The 18,267-nt window shown below is 42.4% G+C and overlaps 1 protein-coding gene across 1 annotated transcript; it reads left to right on the top strand.

Annotated features, from left to right (window-relative positions):
* The first annotated feature begins 18 nt into the window (after positions 1-18).
* PEX13 (peroxisomal biogenesis factor 13) lies at positions 19-13,676 on the top strand. Its single transcript, XM_077486062.1, has 4 exons — positions 19-192; positions 5,277-5,983; positions 9,415-9,540; positions 10,609-13,676. The coding sequence occupies exons 1-4, from the start codon at positions 116-118 to the stop codon at positions 10,902-10,904; spliced, it is 1,206 nt and encodes a 401-aa protein (XP_077342188.1). The 5' UTR covers positions 19-115; the 3' UTR covers positions 10,905-13,676.
* The last annotated feature ends 4,591 nt before the right edge of the window (positions 13,677-18,267 follow it).

Here is an 18,267-nt window from a genome sequence, read left to right on the forward strand (position 1 = left end):
ACTAGTAATGCCTGTGGATGGCAAAGCAGTGAGTGAAGTGATCGGGGAGCCTCGGAGTAGTTCTGAAGAGGTTGTCGATTGGCCGGGCCTGTGTATGGCTTTGCGGTAGAGCGGGATGGCGGCTCAGCCTGCTCCTCCTAAACCGTGGGAGACCCGGAGGGTCCTGGGGGGCCTCCCAGCCAGCTCCTTCCAGTGAGTGTGTGGGGTTCTGGGGGGTTGTGAGGAGAAGGAGGAAGAGGAGGCCATGCTGGGGGGTGAAGTCCAAAGAGCAAAGACGGGGTAGTGTGCACCTGTCACCATACACTGTGTATGGAGCCTGAGCACTGTACAGGCCCCAGGGAAGTCCATAGGCGTGTGTGTGTGTGTATATATATATATATATATATATATATATATATATATATATATGTGTGTATATATATCTATATGTGTGTATATATATATATATATATATATATATATATATATATATATATATATATATTATAGAGTGTATGTGTATCTTCCGATCTTCATAACAGCATGTCACGATTATTTTAACACTTACAGAGTTTTCACAGCTGGGGGGAAAAAAATGCCAAATTTTAATTACAACAGGCTCCTAAGTTGAAACAAAGTATCTTCATTCTTTTATCAAAGGAAAGGTGTGTAAGACCCCTTTCACACCACAGAGACTAGCGTCGGCGGTAAAACGCTGATATTTTTAGTGGCGTTTTACCGTCGGATGTGTAGCGCATTTCGGCCGCTAGCTGGGCGCTTTTACCCCCTGCTAGCTGAGAAAGGGATAAAACCACCCGCAATAGCAGCATTTTGCCGGTGGTAATACAGCGCTACCCCATTGATTTCAATGGGGAGCAGCGGTGGAGGACCGGTAAACGCACCGCTACTTCACCGCTCCAAAGAAGCTGCTGATGTCCTGCCAGCGCACCGCTCGTTTATCCAAGGAAAGATGTGTAAGACCCCTTTCACACCACAGAGCCTATAGCGTTGGCGGTAAAACACCAATATTTTTTGCGGCGTTTTACCATTGGATTTGTGCATTTCGGCTGCTAGCTGGGCGCTTTTACCCCCGCTAGCGGCTGAGAAAGGGTTAAAACCGCCCGCAATACGTTGCAATAGCGGCATTTTGCTGGCGTTAATACAGTGCTGCACCAGCGATTTCAACGGGGAGCAGCGGTAAACACACCTCTACTTCACCGCTCCAAAGAAGTCCTGCCAGCACACCGCTCCGGTGTGAAAGCCCTCGGGGCTTTCACACTGTAGACAAAGGAGCAGCAGTTTGAGGGCGGATTGCAGGTGCTATTTCTAACGCTATAGCGCCTGCAAAACGCCCTCGGCGTGAAAGGGGTCTAAAGGAAGGAAGTTTAACCATTTAAAGACCAAACCTGTTCTGACATTTGATTACAATTTAAAATCATTATTTTCTGCTAGAAAATTACTTGGAACACCCAAACATGATTTTTTTTTTTTTTTTTTTTTTTTTTAGCAGAGACCATATAGAATAAAATGGTGGTTGTTGCAATATTTTATGTCGCACCGTATTTCCGCAGCGGTCTTTCAAACGCAATTTAACAAAAAAAAAAAAATACACTTACAATGAATTAAAAAAAAAAAAAAGAAGAAATCGTAAAGTTAGCTCAATTTTTTTTTTTTGTATAATGTGAAAGATGTTACACTGCGAGAATCGTGAGCTTTATTCTGAACAAAAAAAATTGTGTTTTCAGTTTTTCTGAAACACACTACAGTTCATTTTAATATGGTTTCTTATAGGTCACGTTAACATCTGTGCATTTTCCACTGGTGCTTTTTTGGAAAGGATCAGGGACACATTTTGCCTGCCGCAGGTTGCGTGTTTGGTTCCATAGACTTCAATAGTGCTTGTGTTTTTTGATGTGTTTCTGTTGGTTTGTCCTGCAAGACAACAGAAACCTCCCAAAATGTATACTTTCCCTATGTATTGCACACGGCACTAATTTTTTCAGTACATGTTTGCATTCTTTCGAGTCCTGATTAGAATTACCTGCCTATGTAACGCCTCTTGTTGCCATAAAAGTACAATTGTAATATTAATGTGATCCCTACATAATCCTGTATAAAAAAAACTCAAATTACACCAAAGAAACAGAACAGTTAGTTATTTGAAAAGATATGGAGTGTATCTTTTGTGTCATCCCATCTATAAAATTTCCAGAACGGCATCAAAAACACAGTGAAAAATCATCAACCACAACCTGCATAGGTGTGAACCAGGCCTAAGGCATGCAACTAAATCGAATGTCATTCGAGTCGCCCTCCAGAGGCTACTGACAAGTGGTGAGGAAGTGATGCGAAACGTTTTTCACCCCATTTTTGCCAACAGTGTTCCTGCAGCGGCGATTACTCCCTCTTTATCCTGATGACCATTCTCTCTAAAACAGAAAGTAAGGGAAATCCTTAAAGAACTGTTTTGAGAGGAAATCTTCCACTAGAGACAAATGTTATGGTGACAACTGCCATAGATAGGAGTTATCCTCACCCTGGGTAGAATGTCTTCCACTTCCTGTTGTATCGCCAAGACAGGAAGTGAAGGAGAATCTCAGCAGGACACAGACGTTAAGAAATAACCTGATAGGAGTTAATCCCTTCCATACTCTAATCAAAACAAAGTTTTAGCTGCATGTACACTTTATTGCAGAGTGAAGTTTAAACATAATATCGGTTATACGGAGATGGAATGGCAATTGATGAGATTCTGCCATAGTTACTTATTAAATTCTGTTATCTTTTCAAGCACTGACTGTGAGGGCAGGCTGTCTTATCATTCTGATTTCAGATAAAAGCTCAGAACTCGCACAGCCATTAGCTGTCCCACTAAGGGACTTTCAGCATGTTTCTGAGCTTTTCCCTTTAACCACCTCACTCTTCCTGGATTAGTTTGCAAATTTTCACTTTCTCCATTGTGAAGGGGTTGGCTTTCTAATGTAAACACTGTGATCACTGTGATTAGCCATCCAGGTGACCACATGGGCTCTGATCATCTCTGTGCCTTTTGCCTATGATTTCCATTGCCTAATGTCAGTTCGTAGGGTTTATAGACGTTGTGCGTGAACAACTGTAAAAACTAGGATGTTTTTTAACGTTCGCTCAGAGCAACCACTCCCCGCTATTAGTAATTTTTCTACAATAACCAGTAGGGAGGTAAAGGAAATCTTTCTTGGAAATCCTTTATATGATGTAAAGCCTAACAGCAATGTTTTAGTTATCTTTATAATTGTTTGCCAATTATATGGTTATTTTTTAGGACTTGTTTAACCTGGCGTTGCCCTTTGAAGAGTGACCTGTGATGAATCGCTTTTCAGAGGGCATTTGACAGGAGGTTATGTTGCCTCCTTTGCATTTATTTTAACCCCCAAATACCCTCACCAGCATGCCACAACTGTGTGCATTGCACACAGTTGCGGAGTGCTTAAAGCGGAACTATACTCACCTCAGCTCCAGCAATGGGGCATCCAGGAGCTCCCCCCTTATGGCTGCTGACCTCTTCGGGTGGCTGGCTTTTCGTTCTCGATCGCCGCAGGCTTTCATTAGCCGGGCAGGGATGATGTCACTTCTACACATTTCATGTGTTTAGTCAGGTTCAGCATTGCCAAATTTAATTTGTACAGTGATCTGCGCACATGCAGCTCACTGTACAAATTTGGCAAGGGCTGGCAGCCAGGTAAGTAAATTTTAATGCAGAAGAGACAACGAATGTCTCTTCTGCGTTAAAATTCCTGCCTATTTGCCCATTTTTATTTTTGGCCTAAAGTTCTACTTTTAAAGTGGTTATTAACCCATCTATACAAGTCTATGCCAGCCCCTCTATTAGAGGCTGGCATAGCACACTATGTCATTCGTTTTCAAAAATGATTGTTGTAAATACCTAATTTGAGCTGTCTTCAGGCCAGTCACATCACTCACGGCCGCTTTCCAGCTCCGATGCATTGCTTCTGAGGGAGGGGCTGTGATCTCCCTCTGGCGTCAGCTGGGAAGATCACATGGCCGCTCACCTCCTCTGCAGAAGACATGTATTGTAGCTGTGAGTCACATAACCGGTCTGAAGACAGCTCAAATTAGGTATTTACAGCACTAATTTTTGAAAACAAATAACATGGTGTGCTAGGTCAGCCTCTAATAGAGAGGCTGGCAGTGAAAAGTTTGGAAATTTAGTTTACGAGAATAGCGGTGGTTGGGCGGGGCCAGGCCAGTGACAGACAGAGTGGGATGACAGACAGGAAGGGAAGGGGGAGAGAGGAGAGCGGAGCAGGCAGCCTATCATGGAGGGAGGCACTTTGACCACGGTGATCAGGGCGGAGCCCTGGGTATTGTGGTCTGTTTAGAGAGGACATACGGAAAGTGGTAGGTTTAGGTTTTTTTTTTTTTTTTTTTGTTTTCTTTTTACAGTTGGAGGGGGGGGGGGGGCAGATTACACAGCGCAAGCACCGTGCTGTGTAATCTGCTTTAAGGGACCAGAATCTATGATTACTTTTTGGGCTAACAAACACTTTAAAGTGGTTGTATACTCTTTTACTTTTACTTACAGGAAAGCCTATAATAAGGCTTACCTGTAGGTAAAAAAAATATCTCCTAAACCTGTACGGTTTAGGAGATATTCCCCTCGGTATGCGCCGCTGACTGCAGCGGCGCATGCGCACAAGGGGATTCTCGGCTGAAAATTCGGCAGTGGCCGACCGGCCGGGATGAAATCTCCCGCGCGCATGCGCGGGAGTGACGATATCGCGGCTCCGGCCACTCACAGTGCCGGAGCCGCGATACCCGGAAGAAACGCAGAGGGAGCATGTCGGCTCCCTCGGCGTGGATCGGGCCAGATGTCGGGGCCTCGTTCTAAGGTATTTCATAATGTGCTAGTATGCGGTGCATACTAGCTCATTATGCCTTTTGCTTTGCAGGTGGTAAAAAAAAAAAAAAAAATCATTAGCGGGTTTACTGCCGCTTTAAGGTGCGGTTGTATTAGGCAGGCAGTACTGTTTTGCTAAGTGCGACCCGTTAAAGGGGGGATAATTGTTGGCACGCATCATTTTTGCAAAGCATCGCAGCTTTGGCATGTGTACACTCCCATCCACGGATCTTGAAGCCTAAGGGGGTGGTAAAAATGCAGCCCCCCCCCATAACTGCAAATATAAACTAGGCCTAAATCTGCTTGTATTTTTCCAGAGAAACGCATAAACAGACAATATATTCGTGAGAACTTTGTCTATTTTGTTGTCAAGTTGTGTTTTTTGGTGTTGTTTTTTTAGGTCAGCTGACTTGAGGACCACTATTACCAGGCCAGGACAGCCAGCTCTTACCAGGGTTCCACCACCTGTACTACCCAGACCTTCTCAGCAAACCAGAACAAGTTCACTTAATGCCTACCGACCTGCATACAGTTCTTTCTCACCTAGTTTTGGCTCTTATGGCTCATATGGCAGTTCGTTGTACGGTGGCTACAGCCCATACAACTATGGCTACGGCAATGCGCTCGGTTATAACCGATTCCAGACAGATGATGCGACTCCCAGCAGATTTGTCCGTCAAGCTGAAGAAAGCAGCCGCGGAGCTTTCCAGTCCATCGAGAGTATTGTTCAAGCCTTTGCTTCAGTCAGCATGATGATGGATGCTACTTTCTCAGCTGTTTATAATAGCTTCAGAGCAGTTCTAGATGTGGCAAACCACTTTTCCCGGCTAAAGGTTCATTTTACTAAAGTGTTTTCTGCATTTGCACTGGTCAGAACAATCGGGTTCCTGTACCGACGTTTGCAGAGACTTCTAGGTCTGCGGAGAGGTTCGGAGAATGAGGATTTGTGGACTGAGAGTGCAGGTACTGTGGCTCGCCTTGGCTCAGAGAATGATGCCACCAACTCGACCAAATCGTGGCCAATTTTCTTATTCTTTGCTGTCATCCTCGGTGGCCCCTATCTCATTTGGAAGTTGCTGTCTTCGGGCACTGAAGAAAGTACTGAAGGTAAATGGGAAATGAGCCGTTGTAGAGTGCAATGTTTAATACTCTGTATAACGTTTTATCATTTTCATGAAGGGTAGTAAAAGTTGATCTTTCCAGAATACTGTATAGGGAAAATAACATGAAAATGTATCCTATGGCATTGTTAGAAAACCAAAACCCGGGAAGTGACTTGGGAGTGTTTGCTCTGCCCTTCCAGTGGAATATTGGGTATCAGGGTGGAAAGTACAAAATACTTACTGTTCCATAACCATTGTCTACACAAATGTGACAGCTGCTAATTGCACTTTTGATACTAAAGTCTTGTTTTTTTTTGTAAAACAAACGTTTATACTTGCCTGCTCTGTGCAGTGGTTTTGCACAGAGCAGCCCAGATCCTCTTCTTCTCAGGTCCCTCGCTGGCCCTCCTGGCCCCTGCCGAGTACCCCCAGGAGGGACGGCTGCTCTGTGTGTCCATTCAGACACAGAGCCGCGGCTCGGCCCCACCCCGTCTATCTCCTTTTTGGCTCACTGACTTTGACAGCAGCGGGCCAATGGCGCCCTCTGTGTGTTTCAGCCAATCAGGAGGGAGACTGCCAGACAGCTTAGTCTCTCGTGTAACATTACTGGATCAAGATGGGGCTGAGGGAGAGCTGCTGCACACTCAAATTTTTTTTATCTTAATGTATAGAATGCATTGAGATAAAAAAAAACCTTCTGTCTTTAGAACCACTTTTTCTTCATATACATGGCAGATGTGAGGGATATATGCAGTGAGAATTTTCCAGTCATTACGGTGTTATTTTTAAGCAGACTGCAACAGGTTGCTGCTCTCTACAGCGGCATATAATCACATGACATTGGAGCAACTGCAATCCCTCCTGAAATTTCCTGTTTATTCACAAACTATAGTATTATGCTTCAGTTATGAATGAACACAGTGAGTGATCGGTATCAATCACTCACTGTGTTCATTTAGAAAAAGAAGATGCTAATGTAGCACCAATATTTAAAAAGGTCCCAAAATACATCCCTGGGAATTACAGACCAGTTAGTATGCAAGCTCTTGGAGGGGATGATAAGGGAAGATTTTAGTAACGAGAACGGTATCATTAGCAGTAATCGGTATGGGTTCATGAAGAATCATTCTTGCCAAACCAATCTATTAACTTTCTATGAGGAGGTGAGTTGGCATCTAGATAAAGGAAGGATGTAGACGTGGTGTATCTGGATTTTTCAAAAGCATTTGACACAGTTCCCCATAAACGTTTACTGTACAAAGTAAGGTCCGTTGGCATGGACCACCATAGCGTGAGTACATGGATTGAAAACTGGCTACAAGGGCAAGTTCAGAGGGTGGTGATAAATGGGGAGTACTTGGAATGGTCAGGGGTAGAGCTGCACAATTAATCGTCAAGAATCGTTAACGTAATCTTGACTAAAGTGTTTCACAATTCTTTCTATGCAAATAATTCTCTCTGCTCTTCTGAAGCCACAGCCCTCAAAAGAAAGGAAGAGAAAAACTGGGCAGTCTGCCAAGAATCAAAACATTCTTTCAGTTGAACTTAAGTATAAACATTGTAACAATTTGTCAATGGAAAAGACTTTGTGTGTGTGTGGAAAAAAAAAATGTAACTACTTAAACATTTTTCTGACATTTGTTGGTTGCAAGTTAAAATAATTATTATTTTTTTTTTTTTGCTAGAAAATTACTTATAACCCCCGAACACACACACACATACACACACACACACACACACACACACACACACACACACACACACACATATATATTTATATTTTTTTTTTTAGTAGACACCCTAGAGATAAAATGGTGGTTGTTGCAATAGTTTATGTCACATTGTGACAAAAAAATTGTGATTCCCATTTTGGCCAGAATCGTGCAGCTCTAGTCAGGGGTGGGTAGTGGGGTCCCCCAGGGTTCTGTGCTGGGACCAATCCTATTTATTTTGTTCACAAACGACCTGGAGGATGGGGTAAACAGTTCAATCTCTGTATTTGCGGTTGATACTAAGCTATAACTTCCCCATGGGATGGGGAAAACTTGCAAAAAGATCTAAATAAATGAATGGGGTGGGCAACTACATGGCAAATGAGATTCAATGTAGAAAAATGTAAAATAATGCATTTGGGTGCCAAAAATATGAATGCAATCTATTCACTGGGGGGAGAACCTCGGGGGGAATCTAGGATGGAAAAGGACCTGGGAGTCCTAGTAGATTATGGGCTCAGCAATGGCGTGCAATGCCAAGCTGCTGCTAACAAAGCAAACAGAATATCGGTATGCATTAAAAAAGAGGATCAACTCCAGAGATAAAACCATAATTCTCCCGCTCTACAAGACTCTGGTCCGGCCGCACCTTGAGTTTGCTGTCCAGTTCTGGGCACCAGTTCTCAGGAAGGATGTACTGGAAATGGAGCGAATACAAAGAAGGGCAACTAAGCTAATAAAAGGTCTGGAGGATATTAGTTATGAGGAAATGTTACGAGCACTGAACTTATTCTCTCTGGAGAAGAGACGCTTGAGAGTACTGTACGGTGACCCCACAATAGGGATAAAACTTTTTTGCGGAAGGGATTTTAATAAGACACGTGGCCATTCATTAAAATTAGAAGAAAAGAGGTTTAACCTTAAACTATGTAGAGGATTCTTTACTATAAGAGTGGCAAGGATGTGGAATTCCCTTCCACAGGTGGTGGTCTCAGTGGGGGGCGTCGATAGTTTCACAAAATAAGCACCTGAACGTACGCAACACACACACAGAATGGACTTGTGTCTTTTTTCGACCTCACCTACTACTAGGTAAGAAGCCACTAAAGTACATGTTTACTGATCCCTTCCCTGCTTTCCACCCCCCCCCCCCCCCATACCTTCAGCAGCCAGCAGGAGAGGAGGGAAGCCAGTAGCGCCATGGGGGGCCCAGGGGAGCATGTGGAGGGCTGGGCAGCCAAAAGAGGAACAAGGACAGGAAGGGTGGTGGGGGTGGAATTTACTGGTATCGATCACAGTTTGTCCTGCAGCTGCTGAATGCCAGCGGAAGGGAGGGGAGGAGAGAGGCCGCTGCAGGACGAAAATACAAGATATCAATAAATGTCGCCCCTGCTGTCTAGGTTCCAGGGATCGCCAAGGAAGGATCATGGTCTACCCCTCACCTACCCACGATAGACAGGTTGTCAACTCCCACTTTACAGGGTAGACTATGCTTAGAATGGGGGTGGGAGTATAATTTGGGCTTGGTTATTATTTGATTATACTTTAACTTTAAAGAATTAGTAACTTTATTTTTTTGTTTCTAGGTGAAGTCCACACAAAACTTAATTATGTTGAGATTTGCTTGTTTTAGTGGTTCCGTCAACCATAACGCATGGGCTTTGATGTTGCCTAAGCCACTGCCAAAGTGCTCTTAGTTACTTTTATTTCTTGCCTTCACTAGAAAACTTGGACTGGGCAAGTGGGGAAGGTGACCATGTTGTGGGAAGAGCAGAATATGACTTTGCAGCTACTTCAGATGAGGAGCTTTCTTTCCATGCTGGTGACATGCTAAACCTCGCACCCAAAGGTAATTCTTTTTTTTCATCTTCTCTCTCTTATCTGTGTTGTAGCAGGGAGAAAGTGTAATGGATGCTGGTTGTAGTTTGCAATGTATGGAGATGTTTTCACATTCTGTGTGTCAAGGGGTTGCCATATTTGTATGGGCTGCTCAAATAGAAAAGAGGATCAGAGGGTGATTAATGATTATAATCATAAATCAAAATAATAAATACATTGACAAAACCGCATTCTAAAAATTGGTGTGGGGATGTGTGGTGGTTTCTATGATTATTCATCCTTCCCACCTCGAGTCACAGGGTTCCTATACCCAGGTCCCCTTGTCTACTGATTATTCTTCCATCTTGCATGACTGGAAGTGTCCTGTTGGTTCCTAACTTCTTGATGGCAGGCAGTGATCATCTGTCATACGATAGGAAGGAGAGGTGTCTGCTGATTTATGTTCCCTGCTAATGGGCTAAATGGTTCACTGTGTCAAAGTGGTTGTAAACCCTTGCATAGCCCCACCCAGTGAAGTGACTGGCCTCAGGTGATACCGAGGTGAAAAAAAAATCCCCCTACATAAGTTGTACCCATTTATCTGCAGTCTCATCTTCTCAAATGCCAGTCAAAGGCCAGAATTTAAAAGGTTGTCTGAACTGTCAAAATAAGGCAGAGAGCTGACGTTACTCTGCAGAGATCAGTAAGGAGGTCTCTAAGAGCTGATTGGAGGGAAGGGACACACCCCCTTCACACAACCCATAGGAATAGAGCCGAGGCTGTCGGTCAACTGGAGATCCCTCCACTCAGTCCACTGTCAACCTTTTTTCTCTTGGTGTCAGTAAAACTTGTCAGAAGTGATTCATGCAGATCGCAGAGGAACGAAGCAGTGGCAAAAGTGACACTTGGTGCTCTTAATTGAGACAAATGCACACTATAGAAGGATATGCTCTGTGGATATGCTCTGTAGATATTTCATGTCTTGAGGTTTAAAACCACTTTAAGTGATTCTTTTTCTATTCGTACACTAACCAGTAGAAGGATCTGCTTCAATGCCTAATGTAAGCATGTGACGTTTATAACCTGTGTTTGTTTTCAGAACAACAACCTAAAATAAGAGGCTGGCTGCTTGGAAGCTTGGATGGGCAAACTACAGGATTTGTTCCTGCCAACTACATCAAAATCCTTGGCAAAAGAAGAGGACGCAAAGCCGGGGAGGCTGAGAAAAGACAGGAACAGCAAGCGTTCCCCAACAACCTGCCCCTGAGCACAGTCTCATCCGTAGCCACGCTGGAAGATCAGGAAGCTGCCCTTGAGTCAGTTTTTGTAGAAACAAGAAGCACAGGGCCTGGTGTAGAAACAAGTACAAGCCATAGAGGCGCATTTGATTTATAAACAGACATTTGTGTCGAGAGATCTGCAATGTGATGCCGTGTCAACAGTTCTAAAGTTACTGTTGTTCCATACAATGCGTAAATGGTTGGCTGTACTGTAGTTGGTGAGCATAGCCATATACTGTGTACCCCATCTTAACCTGTAGTAATCTGTCAGGATATATGTTGGATGGATTCTCTCAACTACTGCAGCTGTAGAGCGCAGGATGCTTAACTCTTCACTTAACACTAGACTGGCCTCTAGATGTACTCAAAGGGAATTTTGATCTAAACTAATATATGTATGGAGATGTTGGTATATTTATTAGTGCAATGAAGCTCCTATTTAGTTTTAAGTGCTTGTTGCATGATATTTATCCTATTTGATGATGGTACATCACATTTAAATTATTCTCACTCCTGAGCGCTTGGTGCAGCCCTGCTTTGCAATTATTGGCAGTCTTCACTTTGGCACTTTGATTCCATTAGAGCAGAAACATTTACCCAAAAGTTAATTCTCTACTTGAGCATAAGAAAGTTAAAGAGAAAAAGTCCATAACAATCTTTTAATTATGCTAAAGATTATGAGCACAGACATCTTTATTGTTTGGAGAGGCTGTATTGTAGTGTAGAATCAGTGCTGGCTGTGGGAGCTGTGCTAAAAGGGGATCTTCACTGCATCTGAGCACCACAAACACTACCAGGGGTTTCAGATGCCGGGCGGGGTTTATGATCATGTGATTGACTGTCACGTGATTGGAACGCTCCCACTTGCGAGAAGCAATTGGGAGCTTTCCGTTAGCTTGCCGGTAACTGTGCTGTGAGCGTGCTCTCGGCCGTTTTGTAATATTGCACACAAGTTTGCGGCTCTTCTGTGCAGAGAGCCTGCATATTTGCCTGCTGTGGACACCAAGAGGTTACATTTTATTTTAAGTATTCAAAGCAAACCCCCACCCTTCATCCATCCATCTATGTCTCCGTGCTTTATTTTGTTGAGAAATGACTTTGAATGCCCCCCCCCCCCCCAGCATTTCTGGTCGTGGCCATTTTGAGTAAGGGCAAATGATTCATCTACCCTTAGCTCAAGCATGCAGGCAGGAGAGTATACTTAGCTGAGGAAAAGCCACCTCCTCTCCTGAAGACTCCTGGGATGTATGATATCCTTTGCCTAGGCAAGAAACCAGGAAATAACTGAAGAGATGTAACAAGAAAAAGTTTAAAGCAAGTAAATATATACTTTTCTGTCTATTTAATAATGCTAGCAGCATAAGGATTAAAAATAATCAATGTTGATTGTAAGAGTGAAGTTCCTCCCATGTTCAGGTTGGAGATATATGCACAGTAGTGGCGGTTACTTATTGTGAGGAAGCTCAGTGGCTGTAGTTTCTGCCTTGTCCTTTTTTATTATTATAAGGAACCTAAAAGATCTTTCCAATTTGGTTGAGTGGGTCTAAGTGCCACATCTATATTTCATCAATTTTTTATATATTATTGACATTTTTGGTCAACACTGACAGCAGCTATGATAACATAGAATGGTAAGTGCAGTGACGCTGTACATACTTCTTTATTCCGCTTTTTTTTTTTTTTTTTTTGCATTTCTTTTTCCTTACCCCAAATTTTTTCCAGGATGTTCTTTATTTGCAGCACAAAGGATTGAGGTTATGAACGACCATACGTTAGTTTTAAAGTGACAGTTCTGCGGAACTTATTTGCATATGAATGTAGAGTTTTTAATCATTGTGATGCAGTACTGCAGCCATCTAGCATTCTCCTTCTTAAACTGTCCATATACTGATTGAAATTCAGCTGGACCAATGGCTTGCCTGGATTTAGTCAGTGTATAAGTCAATCAACTTCTGTTGAAGAGATGTTAGAAAATTTTTGGATGGTCAGCAACTGCAGCCACTGATCAGTGAATTCTGACAGTAACGCTGTCCCTGCCGCTGGCTGATCAAAAAAAATAAATAAAATTAAATGTGTACGGCCAACCTTAATATGCACTTTGCAAGAGAGAGAATCATTGAGCTACGGCACCTTTCAGTGTTCACGGGGTGCCTAAAATTGGTTCTAATATTAGTCAACATGTCCCGTTTTTATGTTGAAAATGTGAGTGTATTGTTTGGGGGATACCCCTGCCAAAATGTTCTTTTTGCTATTATAGAGTACACCTGTCATCACCACTGATGATTTCATCTTTTGAGAATGCTAGTTGGCTGGCTCTCATGCTTGCCTATTTTGAGTCAGTTTAGTGAACAAGCCGATAGATGAGGACTTTTCACTTTCCTGTATGTCTGTTCTGTTTTTCAGTGACTCAATGTAGCAGCCAGCCAGCTAGTATTTTAGGGAGGAATGCAGCTACATTAGCCCCCATATTTCTGTCATTGCAGTTTTACTTTTCTTTGTTACTACTGATGACTCCTCCTTAACACAGTACAACAATGGGTATGCATTTTGTCTTCTTTTGAAATAATGGTAAGGAAAATGAAAAATATTAATTTGTAACTGGCACTTTTTGAGAAAAGTTTGAACTGTTGAAATTTTAAAATATCTGTAAAAATTGTATCTTAAATGTTAAAAGAACACAGATCTTCTGTATATAAATGTTCAGGCCAGCTAAACGCATTTGCTGATTGATGTATCCAGATATGGATCATATTCGCCTGCACTGGTGGATTCACACAATTTAAATTTTATTGCTTAAAGAGATTATTTACCCAAATTGTGAACATTCAAATGCATACACCATTAAAAATGTAACATGCCAATGTAAAAGATACTATTTACTGCTAAATGAAGGCTGTCGTTTTTGTGGATATTTTTAGCTGCCCTATTCCCTGGTCATATCCTGGTGGTCATTTGCAATAAGAGCAGAAAATTCTGTCCCTTTACTATCTGGTTTTCTTTGTCGACCCCTGTGATGATGCAATAGAAGATCCTACACAGGCTGGCTATATATACAATTTTTCTTTTAGCTTTACCAAAACCATATAATAGGAGTTCAAATCTAAACTCTTTGCATATAAATTCAATCAGGCAGGCCCTTGCACTACATAGTGGAAGGTAAATCTAAAGGAAATTGAACAAGAAAATTGTATACTGTATGACCACCCTTAAAGTGATATTAAAGGCTTTCTTTAAAAAAAAAAAAAAAATGTTATACTTATCTGCTCTATGCAGTGGTTTTGCACAGAGCAGCCCTAATCCTGCTCATGTCAGGTTCCTTGCTGGTGCTCTTGGGCCCCTCCCTACTGCCAAGTGCCTCCAGAGCAAGCAGCTTGCAATGGGGGCACTCGGCAGGAGGGAGGGGCCAAGAGCACCGATAAGAGCCGAATCGGGGCTGCTCTGTCCATTCACACACAGAGCCATGGCTCTGCCCTGCCCCCCATCGCTCCTCATTGGCTCGCTGGCTGCGATTGGAAGCGGCGGAAGGCAATGGCTCCCACTGCTGTCTAAACCAATGGGGAGGGGCAGTCCCCAATGAGCCAGATCTTCCTCCAGCCATGTGCACGAGAGAATCAGGCTCAGGTAAGGACTTCTTGGGGGCTGGTGGGCTGCTGCACAGAGGAGGTTTTATTTTTATTTTTATTTTTTTATTTTTAATAACCTTCAGGCGTAGAATGCCTGAAGGTAAAAAACCTTGAGCCTTTACAACCATGTTGATGCTGTAGCCAGGGAATCATATTGCCATGGTATCAGCAATATGTAAATGTCATGATTCCACAGGTAGAGGGTGCACACGTGCAAGCGCTACAGGAGTGCCAGTGTTGACATGCTTGCCTAATTGAAAAATACAGAAGTACAGGGAGGAAATCTTGAAAAAAAACAAATGGTGTTTAGCAAAAGGAAAATAAATGTGTGCAATTCTGTGAAAGGAGGGTGTGAAAAGTTTTCACAATTTTCTTTTTTTTTTTAAATTTTCAAAAATGAGGGTGAAGGTCAGCTTTAGGACAGAAAATGTGACTCTATATATTGTAATTATAATTTAAATATTATAAAATGTATGGGCAGAGTAATTTCTCATCCAAATGGGAAAATAGTGTTATTGCATGAGATACTACTTGTTGCCTGGTTGTTTCACTGTTTTAATGCTTGTACGACCGACCGCTTCCATTCTTCTATTTAGTGAATGCCAGTGACATCCTTTATTCACCTCTGTTGATCAGTAAGGATGAGCTCAGGCGTGTTTGCACAGCCCACGTGCAGAGCCCGCCAGGAAGTTGGCACTGCGCTAATCACAAGCGGTGAGACATTGTCCCGATGCGCAGCTGCAGAGACCGGGAAATGTCTCACTGCCTGTGATTAGCGCAGCGCCGTGCCGACTTCCTGGCGGGCTCTGTACGTGGGCTGCGTGAACACGCCGGCGCTCATCCTTATTGATCAGCTGTCATGCACATGTATTGAACTGAGCAAAACATTTTGAAGTGTAAAACTGCCCATAAACTTTCAAATTGTATCTTTTTTAGGTTAACAACAACTTTAAAATGTGAGGGCCTGCCTAAACACTGCATTTAGTTTGCATGCAGCCTTCCATTGTTGGTGTTGATCCAAAGAATATTGTTCAGATTGTAATGTGTAAGGTCAGCTTAAGCAATGCATTTCTGAGCCACTAGATTTGGCTGACAAAAGTATAGTTTCCTGGTGTCTGACACTCGAAGGCCCCTGAGGTACTCTTTAATTATTTTAATAGACCAAAAAATGCGTTGATCTCACCAACAGGATAATCCCTTGAGAGAAATTCAAAACATATGTATAGAGAAAGGAATGTGATTTTCAAGGTTCCAACACAAATCATTATAAAAATATCTAAATGCACGAAACTAATGCGCTCCACCTGACTATTATTAAATGTGTAAAAAAATATATATCTGAAAAAAATATATAAATATGTGAACCTAAAAATAATCCGAATACGTGTACATATGTAGGAAGCCGCCAGCAAGAAATAGTGATCTCAACACCAAAAGAATATATAAAATGCAAAGAAATGCGGCGCTACCTAAAAAACGAATAAAATACAATAATGAAACACATATAATGCAACAGTGAATCCACCTCACTAAAGTGATAAATGTGCAATGTTAAACCGTGAATGCTATAGTATCCAATAAAAATAATGGATGTGCATAAATCTTCAAAACATCATGCGTGAAATAATAGCAAAATATTAAATGTGAAAATAGCTGAATAAATACTCCTATATGAACAGTACAAAAAATGACAAATAGTAAATAAAAGGTGCTTCTCTAATAAAGTCCATGCAATTAAACAGTGAGCATGTATCACAGTCCATGCAAAATTAGTATAGTGTTCTCCAAATCCGTGACTGTCCACCGATCAACTTCAGTGCACCAACTGTTTCCCCCAGCCTCTCACCTCAGAAATCAAGTATACAGGCACTGCAACAAAACAGATGTTCACTCGTCCTTAGCAGTCCAGCTTCACCAGAATACCACTGTATATATATAGGAATAGTGTTTCCCCAGTATCTTCAAACAGGTGAGATTACCGTTGGTGGTACATAGGAAAGACAAGGGGAGGCTCTCATGGGTAGTAATCAACAGCAGCGTTTTAATAGATAAAATAAATCACTTACATTGAAGCAAATGACAGCAAACTTCGCAAATACGAACGAAGCAAATGACAGCAAACTTCACAAATCCGAACGGAACTTCCGGTCTCGGCCGCGACCGGAAGTGATGACTGCAACACCAAAAGCTCCCTCACTGACGCGTTGCGTCACGACCTCGTGACTTTTTCAAAGGGTAAAGGGGGAATGGTGTTGACGGAGCATATATACGATCAGCGCCGTTGTCATGGTAACCACGGCGGCGCCGTCATACATGTAAATACAAATCTAATCTTCAACAGCATATATTAAAGTACTAGCTGCCATTTTTACAATACAAAACATATTGATATCTCAAAACATAAGCACAATATTAAAAAATCTTTAAAAAATAAACAGACATAAATCCTAGTATATATAAAGAGCGACATCTAGTGGTTAAACTTCAGATCTGTTCTTCTAATGATCTAGACATATTATATATATAAAAAATGTGTATATATATATATATATATATATATATATGTAAAATTCTATAAAAAATTACCTTTTTAATCCATATCGCATAAAATAAAATAAAAACAAAAGAAGTAAAAATACAAAAAATATATATATATATATCTGTATAAAAATATATATATAAAAAATAGTAAAAAATATTAAAAATGTTGTCTCCCCAAATTGTTACTACCATTACTTATTAAATGAGTACCGTCCCAATCTATCAGTAGGTGTAGGGAATAATAGAGTGTAATATTATGCATCTTTAACCACTTCAATACAGGGCACTTAAACACCTTCCTGCCCAGACCAATTTTGAGCTTTCAGCGCTGTCGCACTTTGAATGACAATTGCGCGGTCATGCTACACTGTACCCAAATGAAATTTTTATCATTTTTTTCCCACAAATAGAGCTTTCTTTTGGTGGTATTTGATCACCTCTACGGTTTTTATTTTTTGCGCTACAAATAAAAAAAATACCGAAAATTTTGAAAAAAAAAATGTTTTTTTTTGTTTCAGTTTCAAAACTTTGTAAATAAGTATGTTTTCTCCTTCACTGATGGGCACTGATGGGGCTACACTGATGGGCACTGATAAGGTGGCACTGATGGGCACCAATGTGGCACCAATGAAGTGGCACTGATAGGCGGCACTGATGGGCGACTCGGATGGGCGACACGGATGGGCGACACGGATGGGCGACACGGACGGACACTGATAGGTGGCACAAATTGGCACTGATAGCTGGCACGGATGGGCGGCACGGATGGGCATGGATAGGCGGCACAGGTGGGCATGGATAGGCGGCACAGGTGGGCATAGATAGGCGGCACAGGTGGGCATGGATAGGTGGGCACTCATAGGCGGCACAGGTGGGCACTCAGGCGGCACAGATGGGCACTCAGGCGGCACAGGTGGGCACTCATAGGCGGCACAGGTGGGCACTCATAGGCGGCATCGGTGTTATAGTAATGGATGCCAATCAGTGCCAAACAATAATGCATGCCAATCAGTGATGCCCATTGTGGCCACTGATTGGCATCCATTATGGGCACTGATTGGCACCCATTGTGCTGACTGGCACCCTGGTGGTCTAGGGAGGATTATGTATTTTTATTACCTTTTCCCTGGTGGTCTAGTGGTGTCCCTGGTGGTCCAGTGTGGGCATCCTCGGGGGGGCTGTGCTGATAATCGATCAGCACAGACCCCCCCTGTCAGAGGAGCAGCCGATCGGCTCTCCTCTACTCGCGTCTGACAGACGCGAGTGAGGGAAAGCCGATCACCGGCTCTTCCCATTTACACTGTGATCAGCCGT

The sequence above is a fragment of the Lithobates pipiens genome, unplaced genomic scaffold, assembly GCF_037356315.1.
Source record: "Lithobates pipiens isolate NorthernLeopardFrog02 unplaced genomic scaffold, aLitPip1_a1.2 Scaffold_18, whole genome shotgun sequence".
NCBI lineage: Eukaryota > Metazoa > Chordata > Amphibia > Anura > Ranidae > Lithobates > Lithobates pipiens.

Excerpts from the sequence above, each read along its gene's own strand:
- PEX13 (XM_077486062.1), top strand. The coding sequence starts at position 116 with ATGGCGGCTCAGCCTGCTCCTCCTAAACCGTGGGAGACCCGGAGGGTC. Across the intron at positions 5,984-9,414 it reads CACTGAAGAAAGTACTGAAG|AAAACTTGGACTGGGCAAGT; the intron begins GTAAATGGGAAA and ends TGCCTTCACTAG. Across the intron at positions 9,541-10,608 it reads GCTAAACCTCGCACCCAAAG|AACAACAACCTAAAATAAGA; the intron begins GTAATTCTTTTT and ends GTTTGTTTTCAG.